Source organism: Battus philenor, unplaced genomic scaffold (genome assembly GCF_028537555.1).
Source record: "Battus philenor isolate CCGP_79_NKW_IND1 unplaced genomic scaffold, ilBatPhil1.0.hap1 SCAF_1, whole genome shotgun sequence".
NCBI lineage: Eukaryota > Metazoa > Arthropoda > Insecta > Lepidoptera > Papilionidae > Battus > Battus philenor.
The window spans coordinates 17,831,415-17,852,696 of NW_027181661.1; the positions used below are offsets into that span (position 1 = coordinate 17,831,415).

Consider the following 21,282-nt stretch of genomic DNA (forward strand, 5'->3'; position numbering starts at 1 on the left):
TTTTCTATTGTTAAAAGAACATCAGGTAACTAATACGCGTTTTACTATTAAACCAGAGGAGGTTAACTGGCAGCCCCCTAGTTACATGCGTCTCTAAAATATTATATGTCGTCTCAGTTTAATGTACTATGGTTGCTTTTACATTTAACAACACCGATCAGTATGATCTAACTAGCATCTAAAAAAAAAAAATTTTCACCTATTCATTAAATTTTGAATTAATTACCAACACAAGTAAAATGTATGATACAATAATACCGTTATCGATGCGCTTAACAGGCGGCTTTGCAATTACAGAGAACACTGATGCCTTTCCTCTTAAAACTTCTTTATTAGCAATGACAATCCTATATAATTAATGCACAGAATGTTAATTATAACATTGTATTCCCGTAATCGAACTCGCAATCCATTACAAGTACCAAGGACTACCATTGCTTCTAATTATTTATATTTCAATATTTCCGATAATACAATTTTTTTAAATACATTATTGATAATCGAAAAAAATTCAAATTTTTGTAAAATGACTCGGAATGTTATGGAACTTGACTATGTAATACACGACTATAAAGATATACAGGGTGATTGGTTATAAGTAAAAAATTTAAAGAAGTAAATGTATATCTAATAATGTTTTACAGTACTCTACAAAACTTGAATCAACGACTTGAAATAAAATAATGTAGCAACTAATATGTATTTGAGTATTCCAAATTGTATTGTTAATATATATAAATTTTAGCTGTATTTACCCATAAGAGAAAATTGTGTAAGTAAAATTGTAAATAATTATAAAACGCTGTCGTGCCTCGCAGCTGGGAGAAGAAAGATCCGTATCAAATAGCGGCAACCCCCTCCCAACAGTCTGCGTTCAGTTTAAGCGAAAAATAACACTAGCTATACAAATTAGAATTAATAAAAAACTCTACAAAACTGTAATAATTGTACTAGCAATAAAAATTGTAGATCGAGATTTGGAAAGAAACAATCGGCTAATTTCGGGTTCGTAGAGCACTATCTCTGTCTCACACTACCTATGGACATTTTGACAGTCGTATTTAGTGCGACAGAGATAACGCTCTACGAAGCCGAAATTAGCGGATTGTCTCTTTTCAAAAGTCGATTTACATTATTTATCGCTAGGTACTGTACATAACGTTGTATATTGCGTTTTTAGAAACAAGTATGAGTGACAAAGTATTGATGAATATTTTTAGTTATAGCTGATATATTTCCTTTTTAATTTATTATAGAACGGTTAAAAAAAAGAAGGGTGAGGGTGGGGAAGCGCTTCCGTTTGAATGCTTTGACCACGTAATTCGGTAAAGGCTTCTATTTATTTTATTCATTTATTATAAATAGTATGCTACCGCTTGGAATGTTTAATTGCTGGGGGCCGGCAAGAGATTTTGGCTCTTTTAAATGAAATACACCTATCCCCCGATTTACACGGTAGATACGTTCCTGAGAAAAACGTGTAAATCGAAAAGCTTGCAGAAAATGCATAATTTTCCTATTTAACAGTTGTGATTTTTTTCAATATTTTTAGGTGTACACAGAAATAAAAATAAAATGCATTAACAAGTTAAAATATTTAATATATTACGGAGACATTTTTTAATTTAATTACAATATACATTAAACAAAAGAACAAAAAATAAAACCAAAGGTGTTTTATTATTCTTTATCACTGCCAGAAATGACTCCCACTCTTTTTATCGGAATCGAAGGTTCGAATTCACTTCACTCGAAGTTATTTGTGCCGATTCGATGTTTGAAGCAAAAATATTTACATTAGGAGAGATGGTAATAAAATCGGTTATGAACAATTGCTTCGAATTTTTGGTAAGATCTTTGTAAACTTCTTCATATTGAGCCAAGTCAGCACATAAGCTCGGGATTCCCCGTTAAATGTGTACACAGGACACGTGTTCAATCACAGTAGCATTTAGTAGAGTGCGATAAAAACCAAAAAAAAAACTCATTTCGAAAACCGTGTAAAAGCGAAAACGTGTAAAACGAGTACCGTGTAAATCGGGGGATAGGTGTATAACAATTTTCGATCAACTACAACCTCTTTAGTTTTACAAGATTATTTTTAAATTTAAAATCAAAAAAAGGATGGTCTAATGCAATATTGTCCAACCTATACGTGCCATGCCTCATCTTAGCTTTTCCAAAATAGTAACCCCCCTCCCCCCAAGGGTTTAACTCGTGTCGAACCCACTTTGAGCCCGACGTTGGGAAACACTGGTCTAATATATCTTGTGAAACAAAAAAACTTTTTAAAGACAACAACCATTATTAACCCTTTCCTTACCGCGGTACGTTAAGCCGAACTGGGCAGCGTGCTGTATTGTGCACATTGCATGGCGGTAAACTGATATTCGAATTTTCTCATTTGCGTTACATATGTAAAGTTTTTACTGGTGTATTAATTAAAAATAGAAATTATGAGAATTCTTAGTAATTTATTTGGCTGTGATATATCTTAAAACAGCGATCTACACATAAGCTAATATTACAAGGTGGACGCCGACTAACTTCGGCGCTGGTAACGAAAGGGTTAAAAATGATAAGAGATTAGAAATATTCCTTGCTATCTACATTAATGTCGATCGTACAATATTTAAAAAGTCAATGCGCTTGTAACGAAAGGGTTAAATATAAAAGGTATATTTGAAAGTTAGGTTCCCATAATGTTGTTAATAAAGATTGACTATGAGATCGCTATCACATATGTAGCCATATAAAAAATCCGCGTGTGTGGAGTAACATCCATGTAACTCGACTGCCAAGATTCAAGACACGAGGATGCAAAACCCTAACAGCTGATGCAGCTATACGTGACCAGAGGCGACATTATCAAGAATAAATATAAAGACTTCATTTCATGTTAATAATTCGAATTGGATATTTATATTATCATCGTATCAACTAATAAACGAACTCGAAGCACAGGCCGATCTTATACTGCCCATGTCAATGACCTCCAGCTGAAGGTACCTTAATTGTTTGTCCATCTAATTTGAGATTTAATGAGATATATTTATCTTACGAATAATAATAGATTACTTATGTGTAATTTTAAAATAAATTACCATTTATAAACGCCCAAATAATTATTAAATCACAAATAATTACATATGTAAATAACAAATTCGTTTCTATCTTCTGTTTAGTCGATGGACGCCGAATGCAATGGACTGCTCTCATCTAGCGACTTTCCGCGACCTGATCTAAGTCATCTGATGGATTCAGGAGTTATTTCGCGGAAGTCCATCATAAGTAAGAAAAGGACCAGAACATAGCTACTTCCGCTATGCAGCAGTAGTCGTGCAATAAAGTGATATTATTGGGGATATTTGAAATAACTTTCATTTTATCCATGTCATTATTAGTTACTATGTTGATTATTAATATCAAACACTATATCGTCATCTGAATCACTTATGTGCATGTGTGATCAAAAGTGGAGGACACATACACATCACTTATATTACTATAAATAAAACAGAGTGGATATAAATGTGAATGAATAAAAAAATAGTTTAATAATCTATATATTTAAAAATTTACCTATTTAATGTGGTCCTAAAATTTTTGTTCAAGGTTCCTAACCTATAGATTCTAAAAAGTAATGTCAATACAGCTTGTATTTTCAATACAGATAAATAAGTCACAAAGACACTTGCTGACTTTTAACTTAATGTTGATTGACAGTTAAAAGTTTCTTATTTAATGTACTGTTACATTTTTGTCTAGATACAAAAAAAATTAGTTACCTTTGCCTGTACACATATTTATATATGCATGGAATTATTTATCATAGCATAATGCCATCTTAAATTTGTATAAATAACATACACCAAGTTAGATATTTTTCTAATGTGGACTCTATTTGCGGAAACAAGTAGTAACTTTCCTTAGAGATTCTGTAACTTGAAATTAATAGTAACAAGTGAGTTTGTGCACAGTTAGCAACCAACATGACCACCTGTTTCAGTTCACTTAAGTTTCTCATCTCAAGTCATCATCAATTTAAACCATAATATTAATATATGATATAGATATGTATACAAACATAATATAAGTATATAAACCATAATCTTTGATCCCTGTTTAGTAATGTTTTTACTTGATCTGTCATTGTTTGACTATAAATCATTAAATGTTCTCAGTGAGATAGTTATATGGTAACAATTGTAACTAATTTTATATGTCTAAGCTTCTAAGTTTGTACTTTCTTACTGCCTTTTGTTACTGTTTATCTCCGATAAAGTAAATAAATAGTTGCCATGGAACAGCTACCTGAAACTTTGCTACCTTTAAGGTCTTTTGCAGGATTTAAAAACAAAATAACATAGATCAGGCTAATATCATATGAAATTCAGATTGACAAAGTTGAGAATGGAATAATTCAAACCTAACCTAATTGAATCAATTTAGGAGATTATTTTAGATTTATTCCTGTATTATCCAGTTAGAGTCCTTTGCAGTGATCTGTTCCAGATTTGATCTGTATAACATTCTATTGCATTAAACTATTCCAGCTGCCTGTCACTGTTTGTTACCAAAAAGTTTTCATTTAATTTAATTCAATTCTCATTTAATTTATTGTTAATATTTTGTAAATTTAGATCGAAAAATATATCCAGTAGTAAGCAAGTAAGTTCACTTTAATCAATTAAATTTATTTATACACTTAAATAAAATTAGATTGTCTGTTTGTAATATTAAAATATCCGTTTTTCACTACATGCATGTGAATATATGTACAGTACATATAATAATTTTTTTAAATTTATGTCTGCCAGCTTGTCTGTTTCTACCGTCTAATATCTGAAATAGCTGGACATATTTTGACGGCACTTATACTGATAGGTAGCTCTAATAAGTCTATATTTTAAAAAAATTCTTAAACCAAAATAAAACTAAATAATTTTATTTGTTTAATTCCATGTGAACAGAGTTATGGGTACAGCTAGTGTTAAATATAAAAATCTAATGCAAATTGAGACAAAACTACATGGGTGAAACATGTGATTTTTTGAAAAATGAACAGTGCCTAAACCAAATAATCAATAGTTTCATTTACTTCATATATATGAAGTTAGAACTCAAACTTTGAGCTGCAAATGAAGTTACAGCCTACTTGTTGTGATTCTCATTGTTTGGACCAGAATTTAGCACTTTCGCTATGATATAAAAATTATGTTTGTTACAGTGGGGACATAAGAATTTTTAGGTAGAATATGTTACAAAAAAGTTTGAAAAACACTGGTTTAGAACTGCATCAGTTAGATTTACAAAACATAATTAAAGTGCGTATATTTTAAAAATTGTGAGGACTTTAATAAATAGTTTATTCAGTATTTATCTAATAACAACTCAAAATATAAAAATATGTCCCAACATACTTCTTTAATATGTAATATAATGCTCTTTTATTGTATATGCCATAATATATATATATATATATGCATAACAATTTTTTAATAAGAAATGCAAAGGCAATTTTTTCCAGACAAATATAGTATGGAAACTTATTGACAAAACATACATATACACTACAATTTAAAAAAAATTGTTACAATTTTTTTTTAAATCAACACGTTTACTAATTTGTTTCAAAATGTTAAACCCCTGAAAAATCCAAAAAATATCTGACAATACATTCCCACTTTTGAAGAAAGGTTACAAAACATGTTAATTTGAAATGTATTAAGAAATGTTTCTATATAAATCTACAAGATTTTTTAAAAAGACAGCAATAACTTGTAAAATTCAGATAACATATGTTAGAAACAAAAAGACAGAAGGGAGGGACATAAAAGAAAAATGTTCATATTCTCTGTTTTGTTTTTGTGTTCAATGTAAGTTTTTAATTATAAAACTTGATTATGTATCATTCTATTACTGATTAGATTTTTTCACTTTTATTTGCTCAAGAAAAATTGATAAAATGAAAATGAATTGATAATATTGATTTTCTAGATGTTCCATATGTTATTAAAAATACCAGTGTTATAGTGGAAATATTGATTTTATTTTTAATGTGTAATAGTTTATGTATTATTTAATTAATATTTCTACACCTCAAAGTGTAAATTATTGTTTTTTCAAAGCATAGAAAGAAAAATACAAAAAAAATTTAAAATTCTTATCAATCAAGTTAAATATGTCTAAATGCTCATTTCTGTAATGTCATATATGCATAACAGTAAACAAAAACTTACAAAAGGCTATCTTAATGCAAAAGAAATTTTTTCCAGACAACTAAAATATGAAAACATATATACAAAACATAGATATATACAATAGATAAGATTATTTATACATAAAAGATGTAATAAAAAAATTATGTCTGTCTTTTCAAAATCTATCAAATTTTAATTATTTTATTAGTATGTGCGCTTTAATTCACATTTATATCTTGATGTGAATTTATGACAGAGTTTTTAATAATTATTTCGCTTTTCATTTCACTCACATAAATTTTGTATATTATCAGATTATTTAACAGATCTTTATGCTCCCACAATTGTAAGGACAATTTTATTTTATTTTTAAACCAACACATTTACTAATTTATTTCATTATGTTAAACCTCTGAAAAATCAAAAAAATATTTGACAATACATTCCCACTATTTGGGAAAGGTTACAAACGATGTATATTTCAGCACTCGAATAGAAATGTTTAAATTTGAAACAATATCTCATTGCCTTTTAAAGAAATATGTTAAGATATTTCCATAAAAATCTATAAGCTATAAGAAATGTTTATGTATAAATCTACAAGATTTTTTAAAAAGACAGCAATAACTTGTAAAATTCAGATAACATATGTTAGTAACAAAAAGACAGAGGGGAGGAACATAAAAGAAAAATTTTCAAATTCTCTGTTTTGTTTTTGTGTTCAATGTAAGTTTTTAATTATAAAACTTGATTTTGTATCATTCTGTTACTGATTAGATTTTTTCACTTTTATTCGCTCAAGAAAAATTGTTAAAATGAAAATAAAATTGAAAATATTGATTTTCCAGATGTTCCATATGTTACTAAAAATACCAGTGTTATAGTGGAAATATTGATTTTATTTTCAAGGTGTAATAGTTTATGTATTATTTAATTAATATTTCTACACCTCAAAGTATAAATAATTGATTTTCCAAAACATAGAAAAAAAAAAACAAAATAGTTTTTAAAATTCTTATCAATCAAGTGAAATATATATCTAATTACTCACTTTTGTAACACCTTGGATTGGGTTGTTTTCTATTATATTTGGGCTGGTTAGAGGGACCACTACACTTAGCAGCCATCCTGCTGAGACTCTGACTGATTGCAATATGGAACTAAAGCCTTTATAGATTTATATGCAACCCATTGACACATCCTGTCATCTTGTAAAAGGAATAACTTCACACCAATGACATAGGGGTCGATTTTCACCCTTCCTTAGGGATCTTTTATACTTTATTGCTCATTTATTACATATTATACATTCAATAAAACAAATAAAACAAATAAAACAATCAATAATGTACCTAACACTGATTAATATCTGATTTTCATCGAAATATGGACGAAATGTCATAATAAATACGCGCACCCCTCCCGTACCTTACCCCTTTAACCTGCGCATTTCGAACTTCATGTGTATCAACATATAGAAGGTAATTCGCACTTATATACATAAAATGGCTGCTACACTTCACGTGCTGAAATTATTATTTAATTATAAATATACTTACATTAATATCAAGTATCCGCCTGAAGAAATTCAATAGTTCAACCACGAACAAAGTAAAATTTCACATTTACATCAGAAAACATTGTTTATTACACAATAATCAAAATACGTAACAGTTAAGTTCTATCATTGTTCTTGATTCACTGAATTATTATATTTACACACTAATACTTTACCTAGCCACTAAATAAGGAAACATTTTAATTAGTCAACAAAAGAATCACTTGGGACCAACCGCCCTTAAAACCACTTCGATTAAATATGCAAGCATCAGATCCACTTTATTATTATATGTCCGTGATATTTTATAACTTTAATAATAACGGAAAACGCACACACGAACTTGTTTTAAACTAAATATATACAATTTTAGTAAAAGAAAGGCCTGATTTTATTCTTATAATCTTAGCTCACTGCAAGACCGAAGTGTCATGTATTCGTCTTTTGTCTATGATTAAGGCATTATAGATAAAATGGGGTTAGCACACGCGTGAAGCTAACAGCGCATATACTATAACGTATAGAAATATATAGTATTTATAATATTTTTTTAAGAAGCGTAATTGTATGCAAGTTATTATACTTTAAATTCGAGTTTTGTTCACTAAATATTTAGTTAGGCATTGTCCATTGATAAAATAGTAAATTCTATAGGCATGTACATTAAACTTTGCTAAAAAAAGTTTTATATATTGAGTGTACCAATTTTTGATCCCTTATTAAAGTTGTATGATAATAAATCGAATTAACATCTTCAGATTTTTCAATTTTATTCATGAAAATAGTTTGTCGAAAAATGAAATATAACTAACTTTTAATGACATTAATGATGGTTTTCTAATTTATTATTGATGTATAACAATCGCTTTATTTCTTAGTCTTTCTCTCTTTTCGTATTTTTATTGAAAGCATATTCGTTACACCCACACTTACGCCCATGCCTTAAGTTAAAAATAGAAATGTCTCGCGAACAACCTTAGAAAAATAGTGATCGATACTTCCAAGGTAGTTTTAGTTGGAAAATAAAGGATAACGTTTTTATTACAATAATTATTAAGATCGTTTTAAAACAAAAATACTGTATTAAAATTCCATTACGATAGTAATTTCAAATGGTCATTGATCGATTTTATTGTACATTTAATTATTTTATTAGTTATACCTTTTATTTATAGCCATCCTCGGAAATATATTTCTTATTTTTAAAAATTAATAATTAAATGTGGTTTAATTTAAGTACAATTAAAAATATGATGCTATAAAAATTATGTATTATTATTTTAAGCCATAGACAACAGAAATATTCCTACACTAGTACAATTCATCAAAAGCCTACTAAGTCTATTACCAGTATTGAAACTATGTATATTTATAGGTGCAAACGAAATTTTTATCAACAAAAGCTTTATTTATAAATTTACACAAAATGCAATTACTTTTCTGGCGCCGAAGTTAGCTGTGTTTTTTAAATATTGAACACAAATCATACATCACTATATCAAAATGATAATACACATAATAATTAGTATTATAATTTGGAGATAATGACCGAGTCGAATTTATTTAAAACCGATCCAACAAATTTAACTTCAGTGTTAGATTTATTTTTAAAAGTGGAGAATTCAACACTTCCTAACTTTTCGAAACATAAGAACACGATTGTTAAATACACAAAGATACCTGATTACGAATCAAAAGGTAATTATGATGTTTTTACATTGATAAATATTTAAATATATATTAATTTAACGTAACCTTGTTAGAAATGTTTCATTATAAGAAATTAATTATGTATGGGTTAGGTGCCGATGTTAATTTGAGTTTTGTTATTTTAGAACTATGGCCTCATCACAGTTATTCTTCTCAACCGAGATTACGTCGCATCGTCACAATTGAGGATCAGGTATCAGACACAACTAGGTCATTGAAACCAGGTTTGGTGACTCCAGTCAATATCATGTCAAATAATTATCCAAAACGGAAGATCAAAATTATTACAATAGCTGATGATGACAGCAATCGATATTCACAACCTTGTGAGTGTTTTTAATGTTTTATTAATTGTCTTATTTTACCCTGCACTTTAAATATATGGTTCTTCTTAGAAGACAGAGCATGCTTTAATTGATCAATATGATGTCACAGATGTATCATATTCTCCAGATGTTTAATCAATAATGTTATATAATATATATAAAGGGTGTTTTATTAGTCAATGCTAAGCTAAAATTACATATTGGTTAACTCTGGACTATGTAACTTTTTATGAACTCTATTATGTTATTTCGGTCATAATGAGTAAATCTTATGTAAACAGCATAAAAATTCACACTGCATTGGCCTGATTATGAAAGATAGCACATCTTGTTTAAACATGAAGACAAATATGTTGTTACATTCAAAAGTAACTATATTGATTAAATTATATATGTACATATATATATGTGTACACACACACATATTTCAATCATCCTTTATAGTGATTGCTCTTAAATATGTTACATTATTTTTCTTCTGACTATAGGAATAGATAGTATTAATTTTAACATGTAGCGATAGTAATTTTGAAAATGCTATTCTGAAACCGCTGATTTTTAGATAAGGGGATATTATCATCTTTTTAGTCTATATATGCATACTGCACGCCACAAGCTTCCCTAAAGATATCTATGAGGGGATATACCATAATTACCATGCTTGGCAATCAGCTATTTTGCGGTATACATAGGTCGCTGCTGACAAATTTTGACTTTTCTCAGTAGCTTGGTTACCATAACCAAGGGTTAGCTTTACATAGCCGAAGCAAGTCCTCGAGAAATCTCAATGTACTCTTGACTCCCATACACCAAAGTACATGGACAACAGTCTAGTTCTCTTCCAGGTACATCTTGTATAGAGAACTGTCAAAGCTGCCCATTCTTCGGAAACTAGTTTATTCTAAATAATAATAAAAGTGTGAATTATATAAGAATATACAAGTGTGCTCTACTGTTGGTCTACAACTGCTTAGTTGCCATACTTTAACTGACAGCAATGTTTGAGTGTTTTTTTTCTTTTAGCCAAAGATATAAAAAAATCTAACTCGAGCAGGATATCCAATAGAGTTATAAGACCTAGTAAACAAGTTTACGACACACAGAAAACAATATCACAAGTATCAAATTCTTCTAAATGTATGTACATAATGTAGAAATAATTTTATTTGTACCATTAACTGTTTTCACCTAACTTATGCCAATAGTTTTCTAAAATTTGATATTTAAGATATATAGTTTACAAGATAATTTAAAATACTGTAGATGTAAATGTAAATATTCATGTCATATGACATTGTATGTATGTTTCATGGTATTAACTATTTACTACTTACCAGTTATAAAATAGTATTCCCATTAAAAATGTAGCTAAAAACTTGAAGTCCAATCATTATCGAAACCAATATATTGATATGAATCAAAACTGGTTTCCGAAGTTGATAAAATCTTAAATTTACTTAACCTAACCTAACATAAATTCTTGAAAGCTGTGTTATGTTTAACTACTTATATTTCAGTAAGAAATATCGTTGTTGTACTTTAAAAACTCATAAGTATCATAAATAGAGAAGTGGAAGCAGCATCAAGTGTCTTCCAAAAACCCAATCAAAGTTATCAAATATACTATGTAGCCTCCATTTCAACATACCAATCAGGACTATGTCGGTCATATAAATGGCAGTCTTCCAGTTCTGATACCTTTTTTGGCTATGCTATCTTAAACTAACTTATTTAACATACCTAACCGCTGTATTAGCATGAAGCTATTAAAGTTAATAAATAAAATTGTAGCAAGTAACATATGATTAGATTTTGACATCACTATCACCAAAAGCAGTCTTAGATTATCATGACAATAATTATAGTCTTTTTTCCAAGAAATTTTATATTTTTAAAATTGTTAGTGATAGTAATTAATCATGTGTTAGTTAGATGTGGTATGTCCTGGGTCTTGGATCCATCTTAGAGTGAAGATCTCCTCTAGTTTCTTCAAATCTAGTCTATCTTTAGCTTAAGATAACCTCTGATGAACAACCACTTGAAGAATGTCATCCGCCATCTTCATTAACTGAAGATGCTACTTGTCTGGATAGTAAATATTGAACACTAGGACTCTGATTTTAAAGTCTGTTTAGGCTCAGTTACAATTTTATTCACAACTTTTTGAACTATTTTATTAGTATATTTGATAATAGTAGAATTGGACAGTGAATTAGGATGCTATATTTAGATATATACCGGGAAGTAATGTCGTTTCTGTTGACGTTTAACAAAAAACCGATTGATTTGTTACCGATCCGGCGTTAATTTGAATACTAGATGGCAAAAAGCTGTTGATAACAAATGTGAATACATTTTGATTAAAAATAAAATCTTGTTAAAAATGTAGTCATGTGAATTTAACTTGAGAAAGCGACATTACTTTCCAGTCCCCCTAATAGTGTTCAAAATCTAATTTTATTCACACATGTCATGCTTCACCTTCCTTTCTTCACCTTTAGATATGGATTTGAGTGGCATTATATAACGCAAGATGCATATCATCATTTCAGCCACAAGACATCTGCGGAGCGAGTACACCACTCTAGTTTTCAAGTACTTTTACCTGGTGATCTATGCCAAGTGGTGGTTGTAATGGTATATCAGTTTTCTGAGACCCCAAGATATAAACAGGCAATAATCTAGAGATAGAATTTCTAATGTAGTTTATTTGTTCTTTACAAAATAATATAAAAATCTCTGTTTCCTTTTATTTTAGATTCAGCTGAATCCAGACATCACATTGAGAAGAGTAGAGATTTGAGTAACACGAGCGAAATATTGAATACTAATTTAAAGGATCTAGATAATAAACTTGTAAGGACATTGAAAAACGAAAAAATGAGATCGTTGAGTGAAAAAGGTATGTATTCAGTATTGTCTTATCTCTGCAAGCTGGTTTTGCAATCAAGCGACACTGTGCTCATTTTTCTTGGCTGGCCAACTCCTAGAGAAATCTCAGTAGTGTTCGGTGATCCAAAATGTGTAGCCCTGTAGGTTGCTACCCCCATACACCGAAGAAATATTTGGACAGCAGTCTCTACGTCTTCCACTGACCGGTTAAGATACCGCCATGTATTCAATACAATTGTAATACCTCCATCATTAGAGTAAAACGAGTAACAGGTTGCTTGTTGGATTCTTCTCAATGGAGTCAACATTCCGAACCTGGAATTGTTTTGTTGACCTGGCATTTGATTTAGACCATTAGAAAGAATATAATTTAAAGCGAATTTAGAATTAAAAATATCAGTGTTCATCAAAGATTTATGTTTCCAAAGTGCCAAGTCATATGCCTTGTTCCATTCTCTAACATAGATTGATCTGTAATATGTATATAGAAGTGCATTGCCTCATAAGAAGCAAGCACAGTGTAGGATTTCCAATCGGTGCTTTTGGATATCTATGAGAAAGGCCAGTGTTTAGGCGTGAACTTCCTAGGTTGAAATTATTGATGATTGCATCGCTTCCACAGGTGTAAGCCTTCATAGATAATGATTGATAACGAGCTATATGTGCTGCTATGTACTATAAAGAAGTTTCTATATAATTTTTATATAGTAATATTATTTTTTAAAAAAAAAATCCAAAATGAGCTACAGGCGCTATGACAAAAGCATTTGTAAAGCATCGATTTTCAAACTCTTATAGACATGGCCCCCTAGTAAAAGAATATTAAATTCTGTTTTTACAAAATAGCTATTAGCTTTCATTTAAGGCTTAATTTTTTGATGGGTTAAAATCTAGCTGCTAGATAAAATGATTTTTCATGGAGATAGAAGTATTTCAAAATGCTCTCTGATTTGACTATGGGCCTGACTATATGAAATGCTCCGTCGCCTCCTGTCACCAATAAACGACATCTGTTGGGAACCTATCAGGCGTTGTATCAGATATTGTTATTTGATGTCATAAAACTTTTCTGTTACAGGTACATCACAAAATACTAAGAACACAAATAAATCTAGAATTAGTTTAAGTAAAAATACAACATTCTCAATTCAAAACGAAAAAGAATCTCTGAGAATAAAACAAAGACTGCCTGATGAATTGAAGAATAATCAAACAGATAAGCCGAGTAGTAAAAAGAAATATCAACATAATGAACCGAGAGATGCAACGGTTAAAAAACCTATCACAGTTAAACCATATACAGAGAAACGGAAGCAGATAGACAGAGAACACAAGGTATTGAATATACATATAGACCGTGATACAGAGGTTAAGAAAGCTGTAAAAAAAGATATTTGTGTAGAAACTAACCCTTTGCCTAGTTACACAGATCAAATAACTCAAATTAGTAATGAATTAAATGAAATATGTAAAAGTATGGATGACAAGTTAATACAAACGGAAACAATAAAGGATGCCTTCGACAACCTGGCAATACCGGATGTAACGTTAAGAAAAGAAACAAAAGATGTCACCGTAAAAGAAATTACCAATTTCGGTAGTAAATCCCTACCAAATCTCAAAATACCTACAGTTGATGTTATATCAATTAAGAATAAAACTACAAATGATACGCTCTTCCATAAAGGTTCATATATCATCGGACGAGCCACTGTAACATATACAACGGAGCAAAAGATAGACTTTCATGTTGTTAACAATGAAGAGATACACAAGAGTATATCTCCTAGTTTGGCTTATCCACTGAACATTGTATCAGTTTATAAGAAAGAAATTCAGACTACTAAAAATGATGAATTAGTAATAGATTCTAAGGATAAAGAGAAATCACATCCGGAATATTTAAGTGGTGAAAATAATAATTCTACTAATTTGTCCAAAGGAAGAAAGTTAGTTAAACCATCTGATATAATCAGCACTATACGTCTCAATAATAGCTTATTGCAAAGTGACTTCATATCCGAACAGTTCCAGAGGGAGCTTCAGTTTATAGATTCGTTTTTTGAATCGCTACAATATTTGGAGAGATTGACTGAGAAATCATTTACGGATGCAAATGTTGATGGTTCGACATGTAATAGACAGTTTGAAGTGAACAATTCCGATTGTAATTCTTATTTAACAAAGATTGAAAGTGGCAATGTTGATGACACTGAAACAATGGCCTCGAAGAGTCTTTGTCAGGTGAATGTTTTTCTTTTTACTTGTAAACAAAATGTGACTTACCACATTAATTGCACCACTCTACAATCAAGTAGATTTGCATGGTTAATTTAACTTCTCCATAGGAATTATATGTAAAATACTATATTTTATCATGTATTTTAATGAGTATTTCTTTAAAAATTTGTGTAAACTTTTTTTTTAGCTCAATTTACTCATTCACAATGAGCAGAGGCGAGCGAGAGATTTCTTATTCGTGCTGAAGATGCAAGAAGATGTCCTTAAAGATTATATAAAGTCACAAATGCTCTGGTTAGAAAAAAAGAAGAAACAGGATAACACAGATATATCAGCTCTGAAGAAGAAGCAGCGTGGAGCGTTGCTCAAATTGCAGCACGAATGCGGCGAAATGCAGAGGATGAGGAAAGCTCTACTCACTTTGTCAGAGAAACGAAAGGTGGCACTTATGAAAACAAAGAAGAATATTGAAATGAAATTAAAGAATAATGTTGATGTCGAACAGATTATCCTTGGAAAGAAGAAGTTGAAAAGGAACATAGCGAACGACCGAAGTTTGGCACCATTGAAGTGTTTTGATCTATCGAGCAGTGGATGCGAGGACACAAGTACATCCAGGGCTAAGTCTGAAAGTGCTTTCTACAGCACGCTGACTATCGACACTCCGATTAACCCGGCAAAAAGTGTAACAAGTGCTGAGAAAAGTATTCAAACAGGTGACAGTGTCTTAGAAGGAGACCTGCATGAGCAAACAAATCCCACAGCCGCAGAGAACTGTGTAGTAGTAGACGGGGGATACTTGAACATACTGTTCCACAATCTAGCACTACCACAAATATTCAGCAATAGCAGACAATATGAGGTGAACGAAGAAGCCCTTAAGAATATAGTTCAATCCTCCAACTCGAATAAAGTATTGAAAGATACAGCCGCTATTGAAAAGTTCATGAATCAAATAAAGAATTTTGAAATGGATGAATCGAGTACAGATTCCACAGCTCACAGCCTAGTCGAGGAGTTTGATCAGTATTTCAAATGTCTAAGCGATGAAGAAAAATCTCTCACCAACTCTCCGGAATGTGATAATCATGATTGCATGCTCCGAGAGTGTGCAGTGCAAACAAATGATACGAGTGATGTGTGTGATCATACAAATGTCACAATGATACCAATGGATAGTGATGAAAGTTTGCTGAAAAGGTTAAGTGGTGTGTATGGAATTGATAGGCCTTATGAATGTGAGCTTCCTAAGGTGTCTGTTGACACTCAAGCAAGCTGCAGAGAGGTTCCATTGGCTAGTGTGGCTGGACCGCTGCCAGTACCTGCTGGTGCGGCAGCACCTGTGGACTCCCAGCCTGTTTCTACCATCTGGGTGCCTTCTGAAACATCCAGTGGTTTAGGTACGCCATATTTTTGTTCACTTTTTATTAAATTCAATATACTATTCAGGAGACCAGAAAGTAATGTCTGTTTCTGTTGACAAATTTTACAGAAAAATCAATTGATTTTTTACCGCTCCGGCATTGAAAATTTGTATACTAGATGGCTAAAGGTTGTTGATAACGAATGTGAATTTATTGTTGATTAGAAATAACTACTTGTTAAAACTGTAGTCGTGTGAATTTAACTTAAGAAAGCGACATTACATTCCAGTCCTTTTAATATTTACAATTCTCTCCATGTAGTACTTCTCCTTTTCTAATGTACTACCATGTACTATTTGGTAGTATATTAGAAAAGGAAATGTGGAGATTTTGATAAAAACCAAAGTCACAGACATAGCTTGAAGAATGGCAAGTCTGAAGTGGCAGTAAGCAGGGTACATCGTTCTTGTAACTGATGGTCATTGGGTATGAAAGGTTCTCCACTGGCAACTGGCAACGGAAATGATGATGAGGGTTATGTATACTGAAATTATGTTTAAAACTTTGCCATTGTCACTTTGCCAATAAACCTTCCTTTGTGTCTTAAAGACAACCCCAAAGCATATTTTTACTAAAGTTTATACAGGTTGAAATGAAATTAATTGAATTATTTATATATCTAAAATTTTTTCACAATAATTATTTTAATGTCAGGGGTTTTTTATTGGTACAAGAAATTAAAATTACTATAAAAAATCGTACAATTTTGATACTAACAAATATAATGTTAATTATTTTTAAAAAATTCTAATTGAATTTTTTATAGGTGTAAAAAATTTTTTACTTATTTTCAATCATCTTTAATATGATCATTCTGAAATATGATTTATTTCTATTCAAATGTGATAGGAAATAGCTTCTGGCAGTTACAAAATGTGCATGTGTATATAAAGTAAACAATAATTAATTTTAATACAGAAATTGAATTTTAGTAATATTGGGTAATCTTATAATAATATTAATTATTTTTGTAAATTAATTGATAACTGTATATTTACAGAAACATCGGTGGGTGATGAGGGATTTTGTCCAAACATCACAAACACATCACAATATGCTTCACCTGTGCTTTATGAAGCAGAGGAATTGAGACGACAGCAGTTGGCCATTGAACGTGAGGTAAGGACAATACCTCATATCCTCATATTGTATGTGTCCCTTATGAAGGTCACCTCTTCCACGGATCACAGTTCTGGTCTTCGACTAACTCAAATGTGAGTCTTGTCTTGTCTAAGCGGGCTGGTTTCCGCAACCAAGCGGCAATACGTTAAGCCAAACCAATTCCTCCATAAATAACAGCAGACTCTTGATGTTGCCGGTGATCTCGGAGAGGCACCAAGGTAGCCATGAAGGGTGCTACACCCGTAGTATACCGAAATAGTACGTGAGCAGCAGTTTCGTCTTCCTCCAGGCACGCTCTGCACAGAGGACTGTCCGTAACGCCTGATGTAAATAGATGTTTGTTAAAACACCATGACCGGCTAGTGTCACTGCCACCAAACGCAGTCGGGTCGCGACAGCCAGAGCAGGGAGTCAGAGAGCCTGCAGCTTATGTTAGGTATTGCCTTGTGCTTGTCGGCACTCCTCATGACTTGTGCATTGCTCACTGTGTTGTTTCCTAGTACGCTCCGCTGCTAGAGACGGGGGTTTACCCATTGGTAGTGGTAGGGTTTCTGGGCAATATGTCAAATGTTAGTGTATTTTATCTAAATAAAGAATAGGTTCAATCTGAATTGAACCTTGGTCATTGAAGATATCATACGGAGAGGTTCATCTATAAAAATAAACACAATGATCATTTAATTTAATTAAAGCATTCTGGTTGATAGAAAATAGAGAGGAAGAGAGACGGAGAGATATAATAAAAGCACTTCTTACTGTCTTATTCTTTTTAATACAAGATTTTGAATGTCACAGACCACTTTTAAATTCACATTGCCCTTGTGTATCTCTTGTCGAATATATTTATGAATTGCCCACCTGTGGGGCGAGTCGTCCCAAAATATATAAATATAATTGATGCTATATTTTTAATAGGTTTTCTGCATCAAAAACCAATATCATTATAATATTTGATCCCACTTCTGGGAAGTTAAACTTTAAACGTTCTCTTACAGAGAAGATAGGTAACATGTGTGTTTACCTACTGTATAATTTTTCTATATCTTTCAACTTGGTTTTTCGTGTCAATTATTGAAAATTATAATTATTTAAAATACATAGTGATACAAGTCAATCTTAGATCATTTATATACCTGCTGTTTGAATCAATTGTAATTTTAGTTGAACATAGCACTAGAAACTATTAAATCAACTAACTGGTCGCTGTGACCAATGATTTCTTTTTAGCAACGATTTATTTGCATTTAATTAAGTATATAAATATAATAGGTGGACTCATTTCAATGTTTTTTTGATAAAACACTCTGAGACTACAGAACTTATAAAAAATATTCTTGTTAATTCCACACGTGTCCTGATAAAAACATAGAATATTGTCCATTTCTTTGACAATACTTACTAAATTAAATAAATATTTAAATGTATATTTTATTAATGTGTTAGCTTAGTAGCAAATTTTAATTTAAAGTTTTTAACCCATGACTTTTGATATCTCACAGATAAAAGCCTTGGAATTGCAGCAGTGCCACTTGCTGGTCGTTAGGGAGATACCAGATAAACCGCCGCCACCGTACACTCCCCCTACTGACTCCAGGGCTCCGAAACCACCGCGTCTGTTCCAACCAGACGCATCAACGGAGGACAAAGTGCAGAGGCATTTTGTTGACTTAGAAGATGCCTTCGAGTTGAATGACCGTTTCGACGCCTTCGTGAAAGACTTCTGCGAGGAAAGCATTAAACGGCAGAACGTGGAAACTAGTGATAAACCTTGGGACGCCTGTAATCTTCTACCACAGCGAACGCAGCCCAGCTCTAAGAAGACCATACAGAACACAACAAATGAGTTAAAAGAAGTTCTCTCCGGAGTTACTCCTTCTTATGTCTCTGGTGAGTTTTTAATTTTCATATTATATATTTATTTATTACACTATATTGTAATGAGGGACTTTTTAGATATTAGCAAGTCAAACTGGCCTGTACCAATATGTTGACTGCAAAAATCTCTAATTCTTTTCCAATATATGTAATATTTTCTTATTTAATTTAAAACAGATTAATAATAAATTGTCAAAAAAGACATATTATTCTAAATAAATATTTAGATGACAAGAATCCTTGGCAGTGATGTCGCTTGATTATTTTTTCATTTGTATGTGTATATGAATATATTAAACTTTTAAAAGATTTGTTGCTGAGGAGTTACTTCATGGTTCTTATCCACAACTACAACACCTTGTGAAGCAGAGTCAAAAATGAAATAGATAAAAAATATGAATTTTATGTTTATTTTTCTACAGGGTGATTGGATATAGGTGTAAAAGCTATATAGGGGGCAAATTTATAGCTCATTTGCCATTATATAGCCTCATAAGGTCATCACTCTGAAATATGTCGCATTCATTTAATTTTTATATTGAATTAGGACAGTACACTCTGCATGGACATATAGTAAACAATAGTTAAATTTAATATTTTGTTATTCGAAATTTGAAAATGATATTTCTTAATATACTATCATTATATTGTTTATTATTTCTGAAAAGGTGCATCATAAATTCACAGCAAATGAGCAATAGATTTAGAACTGTAATTATTTCTAATCACCGTATATAAAGATTGCTGAAATATGTTGTGTTAATTTATTTTAAATGAAATGTACAGGTGAATTGTATTTTACATTTACTTTTAAGTTTTTTATTTCTGAAATAATTTAATTTTTGTATACGGTGTACTATTTGTATTATAAAAAATCATTCCGTATATAATTAAAAATATACAGAATATAATTGATTGTATGTTTTCGTCTGCAGGTGTTAGTTCGAAGAGAACTGATCATATAGATGATATACTGTTCGCTGAATGGAGGCGTTGTGAGCCCGAGTGGACATCACTTCACACCGATGAAGCAATTGTCAAGAATCAACTGTTCGAGAACATCTTTCAGAAAGTTCTTAATGAAGCGGTCGATGAATACAAGAGTTTTGTATGCAACAAAAATGCAGACGGTTAAATTAATTATATATAGTGAAATCGCTATAGCAAATTGAGTAATTTGTTTTATATACATGTGTCCCATAAATCAAGGTCAATATGAATTTGAGTGACATAGGTAGCTCGTCTTCTTTGCATTGTTTTCTTCACTAGTGAAGATTGTGACATTTTTGGCTTCGATACTGTGGTATTGAACATGGTTAGGAGGCGATCTGGACCAGCGCATGGGTCTGCAGCTTAGAGGTCTATGTCCTTCCACAAGTTTTTCTAAATTGTCGTCGATTGTAATTGTGCTAAACAAATTTACATGTATAATAAATATTAAACAGATCGATGGTTTTAGGAAGAACCGATCAGGTTTTATCAAGATCCAATCGTAGAGTATGATAAAAAAAATATTACATGTATTTTTTTGCGATATTTATTTCTAGGACTACCCTCAATCTTAATCTTTGACCCGATTTCGGTTTGACGTTGATTCATGGGACACCGTGTGTGCGTACATTTTTTTTTGAATGTAGTCCAAATAAATATACATTGTAAAGGTAAATTATGCAGCGAAATATAACCGTACGATATCCTAGGAATGTTATATATTTGCACGTGGTTTTAAATAAGTATTCTTAGCAAAATATACATGTGTAATGGATATATATACATAAATATATATATATATATATATATGTTTTTTGGTGTAACAATACGATATGTAGCGAAACAGAATAATTACAATATACATTAGAATACGAGTATGTGTTTTATTTATATTACCACAGATAGAAAATAAAAAAATGCTTTTTTTGTTTCGTTATTTA

General features: G+C 31.1%; 2 protein-coding genes across 3 annotated transcripts in view; one reads left to right on the forward strand and one right to left on the reverse strand.

Annotated features, from left to right (window-relative positions):
* Positions 1-8,186, reverse strand: part of LOC137926200 (ubiquitin carboxyl-terminal hydrolase 38-like) — a 78,043-nt gene extending 69,857 nt beyond the window's left edge. For both annotated transcript variants that reach the window (XM_068769886.1, XM_068769808.1), the window contains exon 1: positions 7,763-8,186. The gene's annotated coding sequence lies outside the window, so the exon portion shown is untranslated. The remainder of the gene's footprint in view (positions 1-7,762) is intronic.
* Positions 8,187-9,186: 1,000 nt separating this feature from the next.
* LOC137926358 (uncharacterized) lies at positions 9,187-21,130 on the forward strand. Its single transcript, XM_068769996.1, has 8 exons — positions 9,187-9,459; positions 9,597-9,797; positions 12,556-12,699; positions 13,768-14,933; positions 15,118-16,330; positions 17,355-17,473; positions 18,976-19,363; positions 20,287-21,130. Exons 1-8 carry the CDS (start codon positions 9,306-9,308, stop codon positions 20,484-20,486), a joined length of 3,585 nt encoding a protein of 1,194 aa, XP_068626097.1. The 5' UTR covers positions 9,187-9,305; the 3' UTR covers positions 20,487-21,130.
* The last annotated feature ends 152 nt before the right edge of the window (positions 21,131-21,282 follow it).